This window comes from Ceratotherium simum, chromosome 10 (assembly GCF_057802395.1).
Source record: "Ceratotherium simum simum isolate JZ-2026a chromosome 10, ASM5780239v1, whole genome shotgun sequence".
In the NCBI taxonomy this organism is placed as follows: domain Eukaryota; kingdom Metazoa; phylum Chordata; class Mammalia; order Perissodactyla; family Rhinocerotidae; genus Ceratotherium; species Ceratotherium simum.
Genome location: NC_141909.1, coordinates 36,504,909 through 36,523,299, shown reverse-complemented (window position 1 = coordinate 36,523,299; position 18,391 = coordinate 36,504,909). Strand labels below are relative to the sequence as shown.

The 18,391-nt window shown below is 35.0% G+C and overlaps 1 protein-coding gene across 1 annotated transcript in view; it reads right to left on the bottom strand.

The window, feature by feature from the left end:
• Positions 1 to 12,723: 12,723 nt before the first annotated feature.
• The window catches only part of DACH1 (dachshund family transcription factor 1), a 415,533-nt gene continuing 409,865 nt past the window's right edge, over positions 12,724 to 18,391 (bottom strand). The window contains exon 11 of the mRNA XM_004423069.3: positions 12,724 to 15,415. Within this exon, the coding sequence (XP_004423126.2) occupies positions 15,378 to 15,415 (38 nt within the window). The 3' untranslated portion in view covers positions 12,724 to 15,377. The remainder of the gene's footprint in view (positions 15,416 to 18,391) is intronic.

Below are 18,391 nucleotides of genomic sequence, written 5' to 3'. Positions count from 1 at the left end.
AAGTTGCTTATTGGAAACCCACTTTAATTGCAAAGACACAAATAGGTCAAAAGTGAAAAGATGGAAAAAGATATACTATAGTAGCACTAATCAAAAGGAAGTTGGACTGTCTATATGAATATCAGACCAGTAGATTTCAGATAAATAATATTAAAAAGGAGAAAGTATGTCATAATGATAAAATGTCAATTCATCCAGAGGATTTAGCAATCCTAAATATTTATGCACAGAATAACAGAGCTTCAAAATACATGAAGCAAAATTAATAGTACTGAAAGGAGAAATAGAAAAATTCACAATTATAGTAAGATACTTAAGTATCCCTCCTTCAATACTAGAGAGAATAATTAGACCAAAAACCAGCAAGAATATAAAATATTTGAAGAACATTATCAATTAACTTGATCTAATTGACATTTATAAAATACTCCACTAAACGATAGAGGAATATAGACATTCTTTTCAAGTGCACAAGGAACATTTGCAGCATAGACTATATTCTAAGTCATAAAATAAGTCTCATAAATTTAAAAACATTCACGTCTTATAAAGTATGTTCTCTGGCAACAAGAGAATTAAATTAGAAATCAATAATCGAAAATCTCTGGAAAACCTCAAAATAAAATGACACAATTATATGTAACCCATGAGTCAAAAGGACATCAAAAAGGAAATTGGAAAGAATTTTGAACTGAATGAAAATGAAAATACAACATACACCACTAAAAGAATAGGGTGAAATTTACAATCTCAAATAATTAGCCTCAATTTTCACCTTAGAAAAGTAGAAAAAGATGAGCAAATAAAATTCAAACTAAGCAGAAGAAACAAAACAATAAAGATCAATTATCATCCTCATTGACTTCACCATACCATCTTTTCCTTTATTAAATCTTAAAATAATCTGATTTTAAAAGTTCATGTTGAACCTATACTTCTCTAAAAAAATGTCTTAAAAAAAGACAATCCTACAGTATTTTATTTACTTGAATACAATAATTCCGTTATTGGTAATTTGTGCTTTGGACATTAATTTAATTGATTAAACTATTGTACAAAGATGTTTATTACTACATTATGTACAATAGCAAACCATAGAAACTATCTGAATATCCATATAATGGGAGAATGATTAATCTCTGTGCATCAACTCAATGGGATGTGATGTAGCCATTATAAATCGTGATTAGGAAGTTTGATTATAGTTGCAATTGTTATTAATAATCATGATTACAATTAGCTCAACATAGCACTATACAAAAAATGATTACAACGTCTTCAAATGTCACATCCTTTTCATCTATCCTCCACAACTTTGTTCACGCTCACCCCTTAGCTTGGAATAAATTAAACAGTGTACAAATACAACTATGTGTGAATATACAGATACTGGTGGGCATTGAAATTGAAAAGCCACATAGCGAGATTTAAGATTTTCTTTTTCATGTTTAAATTCTTATCATTATTTGTACAATAAGTAATTTACCTTTAAACGATAAGCTTTACTATGCTTCTCCTGATTCATCAGGGATTTAAGAGACTTGAATGATCACTCTTGAGTAGTCATCATGGCAGTGCTTACACTGTGGCGCGAAACTCTAAATTGAAGTATTTATCCAGATAATCCAACATCCTGACCATCCTTTCCTCAACCCCCCAAATATCACTTTATAAAAATCATATAGATAATTGAAACAGATTTTTTCCTTTTGATAATTGTCTCAACTCTCAACCCACTCTGCTGTTTAAAATCTGTTTTACTAATGCTTCTTAAACTTTAATTGCATATGAATCAACTGGGGATCTCGTTAAAAGGCAGACTTCGATTTGGCAGATCTAGGGTGGGGCCTGAGAGTCTTCACTTCTAACAAGTTCCAGGGTGACACCGATGCTGCTGGTCCAAAGACCATACTTGAGTAACAAATCAGATAGCACTAGAGTAATTTATTTATCTAGTGAATCTTGATTAGTTATATACTTATATATGTGTGTATGTGTGTGTATATATATGCACACATATTCTGATTAACAACATAACATGTCAGTTTTGGCCATCAACATCAAGGAAATTTTGGAAATTGTCCAATTTAGGCTGCAGTTTATCCTATATAGACATCCTAGGTTTCTGCTCTCGTTTTTTAAACAAAGATAATAAACAGTGGGAAAGTTACCTACTGTTTCTAAATTCTATAGTGAAGGAAGGGAGGGAAGAAGGAAGGAAGGAAGGGAAGAAGGAAAAAAAAAGAGGCAGGGATGGAGGAAGGAATGAATTGTTGAGTTAGATCATGCTTGGCAGCAGCTTAACTTGATCAATGATAAAAGCAAAATCTGGTTGTAAGTGTTCACAAAGTATTAATAAATTCTAGTAGCTCTTGCTGATGAACAAAAGGTAATACATATCCATTTTTCTAATTGGGAAATCTTGCAAAATCATAAAGGAGAAAGTAACTCCTTGTAATACCATCAATAAGACATAACATTTGGATATATATTTTTTCTTAAGAGTTCACATATGTCTATTATATGTATTTACATACGTATTTATGTATTATATATTTGTGTATTACTATATATATGTTGATATATGTTAAATAAATGTCTTTTAATTTGAAAACATGCATATTAAAACTATATATCATTTATAATTTATGTAGAATTGCAATCAACATATAATATTTGTTTCCTAGTCTTTTATTATAATATATATGTTCCCTGAGTTCCAAGATTGTGTCTTTGATGTTTTGTATTATTCTAATAATAATAATGAATATTGTTCACCATTTATTGTATCCTAGAAATTACGCTAAGAACTTTACATGTATTATATCATTAATTCTGTCGACCATGGAAAAATTCACTACAATTCAAACAGCAGATATTTATTTGAACAATTAGAATTGCAATTCGGGAGACACAGATTCAGGCAGAAACTGGAAATGTGCTCCAAAGAAGACAAAAGAGGCAAGAGTTTATAAAGACAAAAAGAAATAAATCACATAGGTTGTTTTGCAAGATTTGTGATTGGCAGTAGCAACAACTGTTACCTCTTGGTTACATGTGATTGGTTGCTAATGCCATCTCTAAGGCAAAAAGTTCTTATCTGTGGGGGTAAGCATTTTTCTTAAAAAAAAAGTCAAGATAACAACAGAGACACAGTTCAAAAGTTACATTCCATCTGGGTAGAGATATGGTACACGTGCATAAGCCCCATTTCCATAATGGCCTCCACACTCCATTTTAGAAACCCCAACCTTTGTCACTCCATTTTGTTATGGCTGTCCACGATTCCTTATAATAAGAACATAGACAAATGTTTAACGGCTGCTAATTGATTGATTAATGTTTGTAGTTATAAACCATATCTCAGGAGTTTGAAAACTAAGTTTTAAGCAGTGGGTAGTAGTATTTCTAGTAGTATCAGATCAATACACTGAAACGTCTCCGTCACAACAAAACCAAAAATGCTGGATTAAATATTTAAAAAATGGAGGTGTCATTCTGAGGCCGAACTAAAAGAGGAGAGGACCTCCAGGAAACAGACAAGAGCAGAAGCCCTTGTTTATCTTTGAGCCATCTACAAATCCATGGTGACAGAGCCTCAGTTTCAATGGTCATGATTATAGGGGTCAGGAAATGAAGTCAGACTGGAGAATTTCACATGAAGTAAGGACTCAAAAGGGCTACACTCTCAGTTAAAAAGTTCAAATAGAGGGGCTGGCCTGGTGGCATAGTGGTTAAGTTCAGTGCTCCACTTTGGCTGCCTGGGGTTCGCAGGTTCGGATCCCAGGCACAGACCCACACACCATCATCAAGCCGTGCTGTGGCGGCGTCCCGTATACAAGATAGAGGAAGATGGGCACAGATGTTAGCTCAGGGCTAATCTTCCTCAGCAAAAAGTGGAAGATTGACAATGGATATTAGCTCAGGGCCAAAATTCCTCACGAAAAAGAAAAGTTCAGATAGAAAAAAATCCACCTCGCAAAGGCAGATGTCAGAAAAAAATTAAATCAGCTGTGGCTCTGAGTAGAGGAGAAACATCTCATTTGAGACTTCAGGAGAATAGGCTCACCTTTATGGATTTGGAAATGTTCTGGAAATGATTACTCAAGTTTACACTATCTCTGTGAACTAAGAGACTACCAGTTAAGAATTTAAAGTTAATTTAAATTTAAGTTAAAAGTGTCCCCAGGCACTTAGCAGAAGGAAATAAAATTCCTCCATGGAGTACTACATTCTCAAACCAGATTTTAAAGGATTCCCACAGATAAAGTTCCAATAAACATGAATTCAAATCAAAATTTTTAAAAAATTATTAAGAAACAAGGCTTTAGAGAGAATCAGAAATATAATGAATGCAAAATCAGACGTCAATAATATAAAATATTGGATTATTAGAAACAATAAAAATGTGAGATTATATATATCACAATACATAAAGAAAAAAAAGAGAACCAAACACATAAACTATAGAGAATGACTAGGAAGGTATTAAAAGAATCAAATTAAACTTCTAAAAATGAAAATATAATAATTAGTATTAAAAATTCTATGTGAGTGTTAAATAGTAAACTATATATACCTGAACATATATGTAGTAGATTGAAAGATAAACCTGAAGAAATTACATGGAATGAAGGAGAGTTACAGAAATGGCATATTTGAATGAAGGTTAAGAAACCTAGAAGTTAAAGTAGAAAAGTCTAACTTAGAGCTAAATTAGGAATCCAGAAAGTTGTAAAAACTAGAGTCATTATTTGAAGAGATAATGGCTTAGAACTTTCTAAATTAAAGAAAAATACTTCCTCAACTATTGGGAAGCCCATTAGGTCCTAAACATAATAAATAAAATTAAGTTCATACTTATACACTTTATATTCAGGCTGCAAAGCACCAATGACAAAAGTCATTAAAAGCAGAGAAGATAGAAAATAGAGAAAAGACAAATTGCCTACAAAGAACAATATTTAAACTACTTTCTATAATAACAATGGATGCCAGAAGCCAGTGTAACATACGAATTGCTATGAAAAAAATTACTGGGAACAGATTTGTACATAAGCAACATTATTTTTCTTTTTTCAAGAACAGGGTAAAATACAAACATTTCAAGACTATTACAAAGTAAATGTTGATTCACAACCTCAGGATTTCCTCAGGTGAAATCTGAAACTGATCCTTGCACACTAAGGGCAAGGAGAGACCGAAGAAAGAAGCAGACCACTCCTGATGGATATGTGGCAGTTTTAATAAGCAAGGGAACTTACTTATGAGGCTGGTCTTGGGCCCCCATAAGGTGAAATCTTTATACCTTCCTGCCAGAATCTTAAAATTTTATATAGAGGCCTTAACAGGTTTCAGTTGTATATCCAGTTCAGATGATCTCAATAACACATTACTCTTTTATGGCTGCGTCCTTGAAACAGCTCCTAGTGTGGAAACTGAGGGCTGAACATACATTCCAAGGACAGGGGAGGAGATGAGGAGCCTCCAATTGCCTGGCTGTAGCTCTAGGGTCAACCGGAGATCACGACTTCTAGATGACCTCCTTCAACACTCCACCCCTCTTGACCAGCTCTTACAATCTTACATGCTTCCCTCTTCAGCAATGTGACCTGAGTGATCAGCAAGGGGTTTTATTAGCATGGCAGCTATCTGGCTGCATTGAAGGCAGATGCCACAGCAACAATATAGGTATATGCAAAAGAAAACGTAGATTAAGATAACAATTCCCAAAATAAGTAATTTTTTCCACCAAGAGCTCCGTGATACAAATCGCTGATTTACTAAGTCCCCTAGGCTGGAGGTTGGGTCACTTAGGGTGTTTACTTGTGTCCTCATGTGATTTAATAAAGATGATATATTAGCTGACTCATCAGAACACACAGCATTCTGTTTGAAGAATGGCACAGGTGCTTCCTTGGGAGGCAGTAATAATGTCCAAGCCCATTCTATTTCGGAGGACAGCTTCTCTCATTAGAGACATTTCAGTGTTCAGTAAAGACAGGCTTTGTTGGCTATCATTTAAAGGCTTTCTGGGTGAAGTTAATAAGGGCCTCTATGTGTGCTGTAACATCATCCAGGCCAATGAAGGGGAAAAAAGTGGCAGACGAATGATCTGTATCAGTGGAAAACAGAACGTGCCCCCCTAGCCTTGAGGAGAGGAAGACTGGCAGCTTTAGGAATTTGACCTGGTTGTTCATATCACACATGTTGGCCAGGGGAGGTAGCACTGTCAGGCATGAGGAAATGGACTGGAGGCAGGATATACCAGACCAGGACCCCCACCTTCTCCCTTTTTTCAATGATATGTGTTCCATTTCAGGTATAGTTCGTTTCAATAGATCTGGCTTGCAAGCAATAGAATGGCATCCCAGTGGAGAGTGAGTAGTTCCCCCCCACCCAAGGGACATCACATTGCAAACTTCAGTAGATAAGTCTTTCCCAGGCATGATGGGGCTTGGTGTTCTCAGTAGCATAGCCCGTTCATCCATGATGAGAGTCAGGGCAATAGCTGTTTCCCTCGACTTCCATACCTTACGGTGTTGGGTGTTTTACCAGGGGTCCCCGGTCTGGCATATGGGGTCCTACTGGTTGATCATTCAAATGTATTAAAGCCTGGGATAGTACCTTAGTCCACCCAGCCAAGGTGGTTTTATTTGTTAGTAATTTAATCCGCTGCTTTAATATTCCATTCTTTCTTTCTACCAACCCCACTGCTTGTGGGTTACGGGGGAGATGGAACCTCCATTCAATGTCATGTTCTTTTGCCCAGTCTTACACAACATGACCTTTAAAAAGTGACCCTTGATCACTATCTATTCAGCGAGGATATCCATACATGGTACTCAGCTTCTCTAATCCCCTAATGGTGGCAGCCTGGTTTGCACAGCAACAAGGGAAAGATGGGTTAGGCCAGAGGCAGTGTCCATACCAACCAAGGCATATTTAGAACACTTACTGGGAGGGAGAAGGCCAATATAATCAATTTGCCAGTCTCTCACCAGTTGAGAACTCTGGTAAATGGCCCCAGACTCCTTTGACAGTTGCCTTGGGCACTGTTTAGAACACACAGGACATGCTGTTATTGCGTTAACAAAGTCACTGCATTTCAAGGGCAATCTGGCATCCTTGGCAATACACTATCCCACCCAAGGCACTGGGGCAGGTGCTTTTCTATGCACCCAATCTGTTGTATCTACTGAAAGGTTCCTTGCTAGAGCTCATACCTGGGCTAGGGCATCAGCTTCCTGATTGTCAGAGGGTGTCAGCACCTTATGAGCCCAGAGTGTGGTCAACAGTGAGGACTGCCTCAGGCTCTTGCAGGATAATCCAAATGGCTTTCCACATAACAAGCCCCACAAGGGCTTGTTCATGATCATCCACCCCTCAGCATCCCATTTTCCAATCCATAGAGTTAATCCCTTCAGAACAGTCCAACTGTCAGTGCAAAGGGTTAACGACCACCTAAACCACTCTGAGTTCAGCCCCCTGGCTGCTGCTGTTTGTTCCTGTTTCCATCCAGATGGTGTCAGTGTTGGGCTAAATAGTGATTGCAATCAATGTGGGTGGGTTGCCCCAACTAGATCCAGCTGTATACCAGGCATCAGTGGGAATTCCCCTGCTCCCCCTATACAGGCCTCAGGGACCACCAGAGGAATGGCGTGGGAGGGCATTTGGAGGATCTACGTATTCTACAGGGCTTAGTAGCACCGCATTTGTGTATGTGTGTGTGTGTGTGTGTGTGTGTGTGTGTGTGTGTATTTATCCTAGTGGTTATGTTTCTCTGGAGAACTCTGACTTATAAAGAGAGGTAAGGAGAGAGGTTAGCATTTGTAGCATGAGGAATCCTTGTGATGGAATTATTCTGTATCTTGACTGTGGTGGTGCTCAATGAATCTACACTTATGATAAAATCATATAGAACTAAACACACACACACACAAATGAGTGCATGTAAATCTGGTGGAATCTGAATAAAGTTGGTAGATGATATCAATTTCTATTTCCTGTTTGGTACTGTACTATATTTAGGGAAAATGTTATCCTTGGGGAAAATGCATGAAGGGTACATGGGATGTCTCTTTGTTATTCCTTATAACTGCATTTAGTCTATAATTATCTCAAAAAAATTTTACAGTATTTTTTTTTTAAATTAAGTAAATGAATAAAATGGATACTACATTTCAACGTAAGATGCAAGGTCATCATGCAGAACTTGCAGATAGTTATCTGAAAACTAATTTTGTGACCTCAACTGGTCCATCTACCTCCGGATTGTAAAAGAGATTTAAGATAGGGGGTGAAGAATTGAGGTAAGAAGATGGTTGTTGGTGAGGGCTGTGGGTTGTTTCAGGTCCAAGCTCCTTCAATCTCACAGGAGGTGACAGGTGTCTGTCTCGTATCTAAAGTCTGAGGAAGAGACCTCAATGAGACCACTCAGAGGACCTGATGTTTGTCTGCTAGAGGTTATTGGACACAGAGGACCAGTGTCTATCTCAGGCTTGAATTTCACATGGTGGGAATGTGTGTCTGGCTTACTGCTCTGACAAAGGTACAGAGAGAGTTTTCTGCATTCAGGGCAATTCTCCAACATTGCCGGTGTTTGTTGGAATAAAGAATACCTAAATGTTTACTAAGGATACATACGGTACAGAAGTAAGAATAAGCAGAAGATAGCTGGGCCTAACACTGGATACTCAGCAGGTAAAAGGGGACTTCTAAGTGACCTGCCAAAATAGAAGTGCATTTGGCTGCATCAAGGCAACCGCAGGTGAAAGATTCCCCAGGGATGAGGCACTGTCCCCCAAACCCACAGTCAGCTTTAAACACTTGTCAAACCTAGATGCTAAATCATCATTTATGTTAGTCAATTAAGAGTTTTCTACCACCCCTCCTGACCTTCCTCTCCTAAAATACATGTGCTGTTAGATCATTTGCCTATTGGCTCTTTGATCAGATTCTCCGTCCTGGCCCAGTTCTGTTCTACATTGCAGGAAACTTCATTTCCCAAGAACTTGCCCGTTTTCATTTAGGCCTTGACATGTACCTATTGTCATCTCAAAGTAGCTACCTCTTGAAAAAGTGCATGTAAAGCATATACTAAAAAGCATCAAAATCTATTAATGGAAGGAGCCAAAAATCCATTAGGCATAAATGAACTCAGGCACATGACAATCAGATGAATTTAAATGAAAGATCCAACTCAATGGGAACTCCTTTTTCATTGTAAATTTAACAAGATGAGTTAGTAAGAAAAGGGCTGACTGGTATCAACATCTCCTTTTCCCAGCTGTTACACTTGGGGTAGAAGCCAACAAGGGGATTTTAAAAAAATAAATTTTAATAACTTAATAGCTACCGCTTCAGTCCTTGCTTTTTAAAAATATCAGTTTGAAATATATTTTGAACGTGAGTACACACAATAAAGAGAAAATATAGATGCATAGTGCTGGAGATGCATCAACCAAATTATCTTTATCTGTTGCCTACTGCAGTAGACAAAGTTCGACGCACAATTAACATTATTGAAAGAGCAGCCAAAGTCCAAAAGATGGTTGAAAACTACTAGCAAAGTAGCTTAAATCCCTGGACTAATTACTAAAAATAATTTACTGCTTATCTGGGAGCTAACTTTATTACAGCATTGAATTCCATTTTGATTTATCTATAGCATACTTGAGTGTATATATTGCTATAGCATTTTTAATGGTTGCTTCAGGTATTATATTATACATGCAAAATTTATCAGTCTACTTGTATTGATTGACATTTTACCAGTTCAAGTAAAGCATAGAAACATTACCTCCCTTTACACAGCTTTACACTTCCCCATTTATAACTTAATTGTCTTAAATATTTCCTCTCCCTACACTGAGAATCACAACACACTGTCTTGTAATTTTTGCTTCCACAAACCTGGAGGATCTCCAAAGACTAGGGCTTGGGGCTGCTTCTCAAGGGCTGGATCTTAAGTATGAAAACCTGAGGGTTCTCACCAAATGGTACGAACTGAGGAAAATGTCTGGACTGAGGACGTTTAGAGGGAGAAAGCTTCAATAATGACTGAACTAGAATTTTTCGCGCCCTGTGCAGTTGATTCTGGCATCAGATTAATCAATAATTTTACTTAGAAAAAAATAACGTGACTTCTATTGCACCTGATTGGGAGGATTGCAAATTCATATTCAATTCAGAATTAAGCTCACAATGATAAAATTACTTTTTAAAAACATATTATTTTACTGATTTTACATAATTTTAATGATTTTACAGAACTATTAGTTGGCTTTTGTAGTGTCTGCACAGGTCACAATGCCCCCCACCAACCCCCAACTACCCCTCTGCCCCGCAGCAGAAGGCCCACTAGTCATTTTCTATAACGTGATACTTGCCAGCCTCCCAGACTGTGGTCCTCAACCTTAGCTGCTCATTAGAATCACCCAAGGAACTTAAAAATCCTGTGCCCTAGCCTCAACCCCCCGAGTTTCAAATTTAATTGGACACAGTAGTATCTAAAATTCCCTAGATGAATCTAATGTACTGCCAAGCTACCTTACTGGCACATGCTCCAACTTGAGGCAATCAGAACTCTCAGGGAGTCTGACTTAGGACGACGAAGAGAAAACAACTAGTTCACTCCTGTGGGCTGGGTCTTATGATTCTGAATAATAGAGGAGTCAATAGATGAACAAGAGAAGCAAATATTTCTGCAGTGAGAGGAGAAAGAAGCGGAGTTACTGAGAGGAGCAGAAAGGTGAAGGTAGAAAAGGGACCTTGGTCCCCGGGGGGCTGGCTGCACTCCTGGCTTGAGGTTCCATGTGTAACCCTCTTGTCTTTATAACCAATTCCTTTTGCTCTTTAACCCTGCAGCGATTTGTTTTTGCTACATCCAACCAAAGGAATCCTAACTGATCCAATAGTTCAACTCAAAATCTCCAGCTCATTAATCTATAAGTGTAAATGGATGCTGCCACTACAAATGTCACTCATTACCCAATGCACTCATTTGGCATTTAGGAATTTATGTTCTACATCTGAATCATTTTAGGCCATTACTTACCCGTAGATGTGTAGATGCTGGGTGGTAAGAATTGAGTATTGTACATCTGTACCGAATAGTCTAAACATATTAGGAATTTATTGTTTGTCTATGATAAAACTTTTATAATTAAACAGGTTACTTACCTTATAACAAAGTTTGTGAGCATTGGTAAGAAGAACCATGTGATTGAAATAAATTAAAAATAACATTAAATGAATAACTAGTATGGTGTTTTACCTAGAGGACAATGTATCCATCCCTTTTCTCAAACCCTACACAATTGTCTGACTCCCAAATCATCTTGTATTCTTCTCTAGAAGGTGAATGTACACAATGAGTTACTAGACTGTTACTGCTTAGTGGAAAAATGTCTAAGTCAATAACCTCTTAAAACCAGCTGCATGTCCGCTACGGAGTAGAAGATGCTCAATGAATCTTTTCTTGCTAAAAGTAAGATTTCCTTTTCCAACAAAATGATAAGCTCTTCTGAACAACAGCTACGTTTTCAACTTCAGTCATTACAACATCTAGCACAGTGCTTTGTGCAGAATAGAGGCTTTATTAATGAATCTGTTAAAATGAATAAATGAGGATCAGTTCAGTTTTTATATACCAGTCGTACATATTAAAGATAAATGTTAGCACCAAGCCTACACATGAGGAAAAGTGATATTTTTACAACGCCATTTACAATAACTTTTTAATTCTATTAACATCTCTACTTCCCATATTGTAAAAATGCAATCCATATAACTGTTATTCATAATTGACTCTCCTTTGGTAATAAATAGCTTTTGTGCAGATTGTAAATTTGCTAGTCCCAAGGAAATCACACGGGGAAAAACCTTAACTCATCACCAAATTCCACTAACATCCAGAGAGTGTATGATGTTCTAGTACAAGTCTTACTGACATAAACAGATGATGACAGAAGACAAAAATGTGTTTGTAATGGTCACATAAACATTTTAGGTTTTTATTAGGGGAAAATCATAATTTGTTCATTCATTGAAATAATTTCTTTAGACAGAAAAAAATCCATTTTCCATTCACTTGGGAATGTTTAGAATATTCACAGATATGGTAACCCAATATTTCTTCAAATGCTGCATTTTGGATTGATTAAAACGTTTATATATTATTAAAGGATATTGGAATTTCAAAGCTTCTAAAGGCATTTTTTCCATTGAGAGAGATCAAAAGCAAAACACTGAGTTACAGTTACAAATCTACACTCTTATAGATATGGGAATAATATATTTTGTTCCATCAACATGTCTACTTTACATTATTCAGCAAAAGCTTTGTGAAATAAGAATCATGGGAATATAAGATTATAAAAGGAAAAGGTACAAATAACAGCTTCATAAACTGAGAAATGTACATAAATAAATCATGTATATGTGGGCAGTTTGCTTAGCTGGCAAGAAACAAAATATGGAAAATCTGCTTGTTAAACAATAACTACAGAGTGTGCTTTTATGATGTTTTTCACCACAGTAATTCATATTAGAGATAGAAGCAGTTGCATGTTAAGTAAAATCATTGAGCATTGTTCCCCTTGCATTGCAAAGAGCTGACTTATGTTGTTTTTAGATGCCTCCCATTAGAAAGTAAATATTCCTTCAATGCTATGCATTTCACAAAATTTAATAAAGACGAACTGTAAATAAAGTCACAGGGAGATTTCAGACAGTTTTATTAGGAGATTGTTGAAAAGAAAAAGAAAATTAAATACAATAACAGTAAACATGGTTCTCACATTGAAACCAGGCTCAAAGAACTAGGCTACCATAGAAAAATTTCCAATTCTTGCATTATGATGTAAAAACAGATTTTTGTACAGATTTTGTACAACAAAATTCGTAATAACCTTTTATCATTTTTAGAAAACTTTAAATATATAGATAAAAATAGACAATTTTCATAGGTCCTACATGAAGATGAGTATGTTCTGTTCCAAGGGCTTGCATAGAGCGCAAATGTGGTTATAATATAGAACAACTAGACATTAATATTTTTAGGATTACAAAAGCATGGAAACCATAAAATGGGCACAATTTTACTTGTTTATACCAAAAAACAAACTTCAAACCAACCTGTTTAACTAAAAAAAGGGAAAAAACTTAAGTTACAGACTTAAAATAACATTTCATGAATTGTAATATTTACAACATGTTAGTAAGATTCTCTCTTAGCATATAGCTGATAGCTTTCTTCTTTAATCCTTGCTAAAACTTCCTTTATATCAAACCAAACACTAAAGCATTCTCAGAGGTCTTGAAAGTATGTATTTAAAACTATTTAACAGGTGACTCTATGCAAGGAGCAGAGCAATGGCTGATTCTACTGCTTATGTAAGTTGTAGGCTTCTTAAAAAATCTTTCAAAAAATGTATGATTCAAAATCTTGCCACAAGTCCCTCCAATTTTAAATGTTGTAATCCTTTAAAGACTGCATACAGGGAAAAACAAGAAATACACACAACAAGGAATAGAATCTCTTGTGCTCAAACAACAAAAGATGGTTATGGAAGAGCTATGCTTAGAAAACCAAATTTCTACAAAGCATTTACTAACAGTATTTTAAATAAAAATATTGCTCCCTTTTAAGCAAGCTAAGATAGGAACTGTATATATAACCTTTCATTGTATTAAAAAGTGGACTTAGCTGGTTAATAGCGAGCTACAAAAAAGAAACATGTTCCAGTATTGCAAGGAAGACCTAAAAACTACAGAAGCTTCGTGCCCGAGTATCTATAATTTTAAGTTTTTTCTTAATCAAATAGTTAATACCCAATCAGAACTATTATTTTTAAACTAGTTTTCTTGGACATTTAAGATTTTGCTGTTTATGGTAATAAATAATGTTATGATCATAATTTTAAGGTGACAGCAAAATCATAAAATGTATAGCGACTGTACTGATTCACAATATCAGTCTTTAAAGGTGTAAGTCAAGATATGTAAAAACAAAGAGAAGGTAACTTCAGTGTGTAATAAGCACTGTTTGCAGCTTTACTTCCAGTTATCTGCACAAAAGTGAACACACATACTGTAACTTTCAAAAAGACAGTGAAAATAACACGTAGGCACCCTTCCCTCTGACCAGGGTGGGAAGCACAACACATTTTAACTTTATCACTCAGCGCTACATGGTATTGGACTGATACATCAAGGGGTTGTCAGGTTTTGTTTTTCAGCAACATTAACATAATATGACATTAACATATAAAAATATTTCTGGTGTTTTGATTTACTGTTCAGCCACGATCCATTCTCAATAGTGCAGTTTGGGGCACTGACTAGGGTTCAATATACAAATAAAAGTGGCTGACACAGAGTTCGGATGTCACCAGATGCTTATGATCTCATTCATTAATACTGTGACTCCAGACAAATATTTACATGCCTGCATGCGTTAAAACCAGAAAGCTGTCTTTCTGACCAACAGGGTGACAAAACATATTTTCTAAAATTTTCATTTTCCTATACTCTAGTATACTACTGCATACATAATACCTTCCTTGTATGTTTTATGTTTATATACTGTACATGTGACCAACAGTTTGAATAAGAAGCATCATTATTATTTTAATTCTATATACCACTACCAGTTTGGAATGAAAACATGTTACTTTTTTTTTTTTTTTTAAGTAAAAAGACCTTCAGTGAAACCTTTTGGCTTATATTCAATGCTTCTTTTCAGATATGCAAAATGTTATTTCACTGGGTTGTTGTCAACATCCATTTGTTGGTCTTTTGGAAAGTATGTGAAAAAAAAAATCTTTAGGAGAAAACCCACAATTAGAGAGTTTAAAATTGAATGTAACAGAATATTACTCTCATTTTATTGATTTTTTAAGGAATCCTCTATGCCCTCTACAAGTTCATTTCTAAGAGTTCTTGCTGGTTTCTGGAGGACAAAATTCTGTAAGTCTGGGTGACCACTGCCACAAGAGTCTCTTGATGTGCTCAGATACAGAATTTTCAGAAGAGGAAAATGATTCATTCCATTAAAAAAACAAAGCTAGGTCTTATTCAGACCAGCCTTTATCTCTGTATACAAGTGTCCAGCAGCAAAGTTGCAGGTAATAACTGTAAGAAGTTTGATACTTGTACATTTACAAACATTCTCAGGTCTCTGGTATGAACCACAGGTGAAAATCAATGGAGGAAACTTTTTTTTTGTAGAATACTTAAACTTTTAAAGAACGTTAATACACAAAATTGAAGAAGTTCCCTTAAAAGGACTTTATTTTTTCCGAACTTTCCAATGACGAACGTCTGACTGCAAAGTTCTTTTCTTTAACATGGATTTCTTCAACAGGAAAGATTCAGTACATGACAGTAGTTTTCAAATACAGTCTTCCATCTAAAAATAAACAATAAAAATAATTAATTACATGTATTTGTGGGACAAATGTGAATATAAAAACTACGTAACCTGATATAAAATTTGTGGGTTTTGTTCTGTCTTCACTTGTTTAGGAAGTAACATTTTTCACATATTCTCAAAGTTAATTTCATAATTACTTTGAGTTTTTGTGATTGAAAAAACATAGCATTTCTAGTTCTCATAAATATATATTTGCTATTTTGATATCAGTTCCAGAGCACTCAGAATGCATGTGTGTTTTACTGATATGCAAAGCTAGTTGATTTCTGTTGAATGACAATTACTTCCTCCAAGCTTGCAGAACCAAATTTTCTCTGAATGCACTCAAGTGTATCTTCATCACGAAAGACTGAGCTCCCATCTTACTCCTTAGCAGTGTTGTTAAATACACAATGTAATGTAACTATTGTGCACATTTGTTGCTATTTATATGAAAGCCACCCAGGTTATTTCATCACTATCAATGAACTATAGCCCTTCCCCTTGAAATGAGATTAACCAAACAATTAAATGTTAAGATGAAAATATATTACTTAATTTTTACCAGTTGGGAAGCACATAGTTATGTGAAAAAGAAAAGTAAATCAAATCTTGGACACGTTCAATAAATCCATTTGAATAAAGCAGAAATAAGAAATGGGAAATTAAAAATCCAGAGGAAAAACAAAACATAAGGCTATTTTTCAAATGTAACACCCTCTAAACTGTCCACTTAGTGGTGTGGTCTAAATTTTGAATGTATTTGTGTAAAATACGTCTAAATTTCAAGTTTTAACACCTACAGTAGAAGGTAAACAGAAAAGGAAAGTTTTCCAAACATTTTTAAAAAATGCATATTGCCTTGTTAATGTTTGCAAGATGTCTGGTAGCTCTAAGAATTAAAATGTAAGGAAACAGAAATAACCTACAGTAAATTCAGGAAATAGAAAAGATAATCTAAATATTTGCAGATCTCACATTCAACACAAAGCTAATTGAGTGCTTTTACATAATCTGTAGTAGATATAATAATTAGTAAGAAATATAAAACCAATGTTAAACCATTCTTTTACTTCATAGAAATATTGGTGTGCCCAAATTTTATATTCTTATCACACGTTTAATCTTAGCCTAATTTTGTACGGTTGGAATATTACCTCCAGGATGTCATGGAGGTAATGTTTTGCTCATTGATATATACCAAGCACCTCATATATGTTCGATAAATGTGTGTTGAATGAATGAATGAATCAGAGATAGGTTTCAAGTTATTTACACAAAGTAGATATTGAAACATTGAAATATATTAAAATATACATATATTTAACTTATTATATTGTTAATATCCAATATCCACCACTTGCCCTCAACAACATGGGCAGAAAAGTCCATGAGATTAGCCTCATATGGGCTAATTTCTAATAAGGTGTGTCAAGTATTAGCTGCCTCTATAAAATTAATCCGGTTCAACTTTAAGGATAATGGTAACTTTTACTTGCAAGTCTCCAAATATTCTTAGCTTTCCAGTTCTGTAATCATATATCAGAGTTATTCTTAATATATGAGACATCTAATAATCACAATGAAAATCTTCTTCTCCTAAATAGCCCACACCTTTGGATATAAGATATAATCTACGATTCACCAGTAAAAATATATTCTTAATCCTACTGAACTCTTTTTTTGAACAATGACTTCTAGTTCTACAAAAACTATGCTGAATAATCACCCTAGATATGTGTTCTAAAAATATTTTACCTTCTTGGCCCCTAACGAAAGTCTGTCATTAATACTAAATATTACGATACTCAGCAGTAGCTATTGTAATATTCAATAAACACAGGAACTTCCTAAATCAGGTATTAATCAAATATCAATATCAAAGCCATATAATTTTGATGAAAATTTCTTTCCAAGTAAGGATATGATAGTACTGTATTAACATATTGTGAAATATTTATTGTTTTTGCATGGAACATGGCATGATTTCTTCTGTTTGCTCGGCTTGATTGCACCCATCTGTGAGACAAAACTATGATTTTCTTACTCACATTATATAAATGTACTAATATATAACAATTTCTAATTTCAGCTTAGCAGGAGTTTCCATTATTCACTTTGTAAATAAACCTAATAAATAAACCTATAATATCAAATAAACCTTGATATTATAAAAATAAACTTCAGTCTTTCATATACTTAGTACCATGTGGCTAAAAATTGAAACTTTTTAAAGATAATTTTGATCCTAATAATTTTTACTATATAAAGCAACATATTTTTTTTAAAAATTCTAGTAAAAGAAGATATAGAGATAACTGAAGAAGTAGAGTGCTGATAATTTTACTCAAGTTTTCTAATTCTTAGTTTTTAATGAATTTATTGCTACTTTTCTCTCCTTTCAATTGTCTTATTATTTCTATAATATATTCAATATTAAGAGTATCATTCCCATTCTTATTTTTTAAAAATAGACAATATATCCTAGGATTGGACAGAGAGAAGAGAGAGATTCTCAACTTCCCCAAAATTCAAATTCCATTAAGCTAGAAACTCCCCAATACCTGTGAAAAAGTAATTATTTGCTCAAAATTAACAGTTCAGTGCTCACTTTGGATTTTTTAAATCTTTGTACTTTAAAGAAAAAAATTAAAGTCTTGAAAAATGGTTTTCTAATCTTTTGTGATGTCTACAGCATATAATGTAGAAAGAATCTAGTAGCAAAGAGTGGATATATAAAAATAATCCATTAAGTATGAATAATTGTATTAAAAGATCTACTAGCCAAATTTACAGGGCTGGCCCCGTGGCCTAGTAGTTAAGTTTGGCACACTCCGCTTCAGGCGCCCAGGTTTGGTTCCTGGGTGTGGAACTACACCACTTGTTGGTGGCCACGCTGTGGTGGTGACCCACACACAAAACAGAGGAAGACTGCACAGATGTTAGCTCAGGGCTAATCTTCCTCAGCAAAAA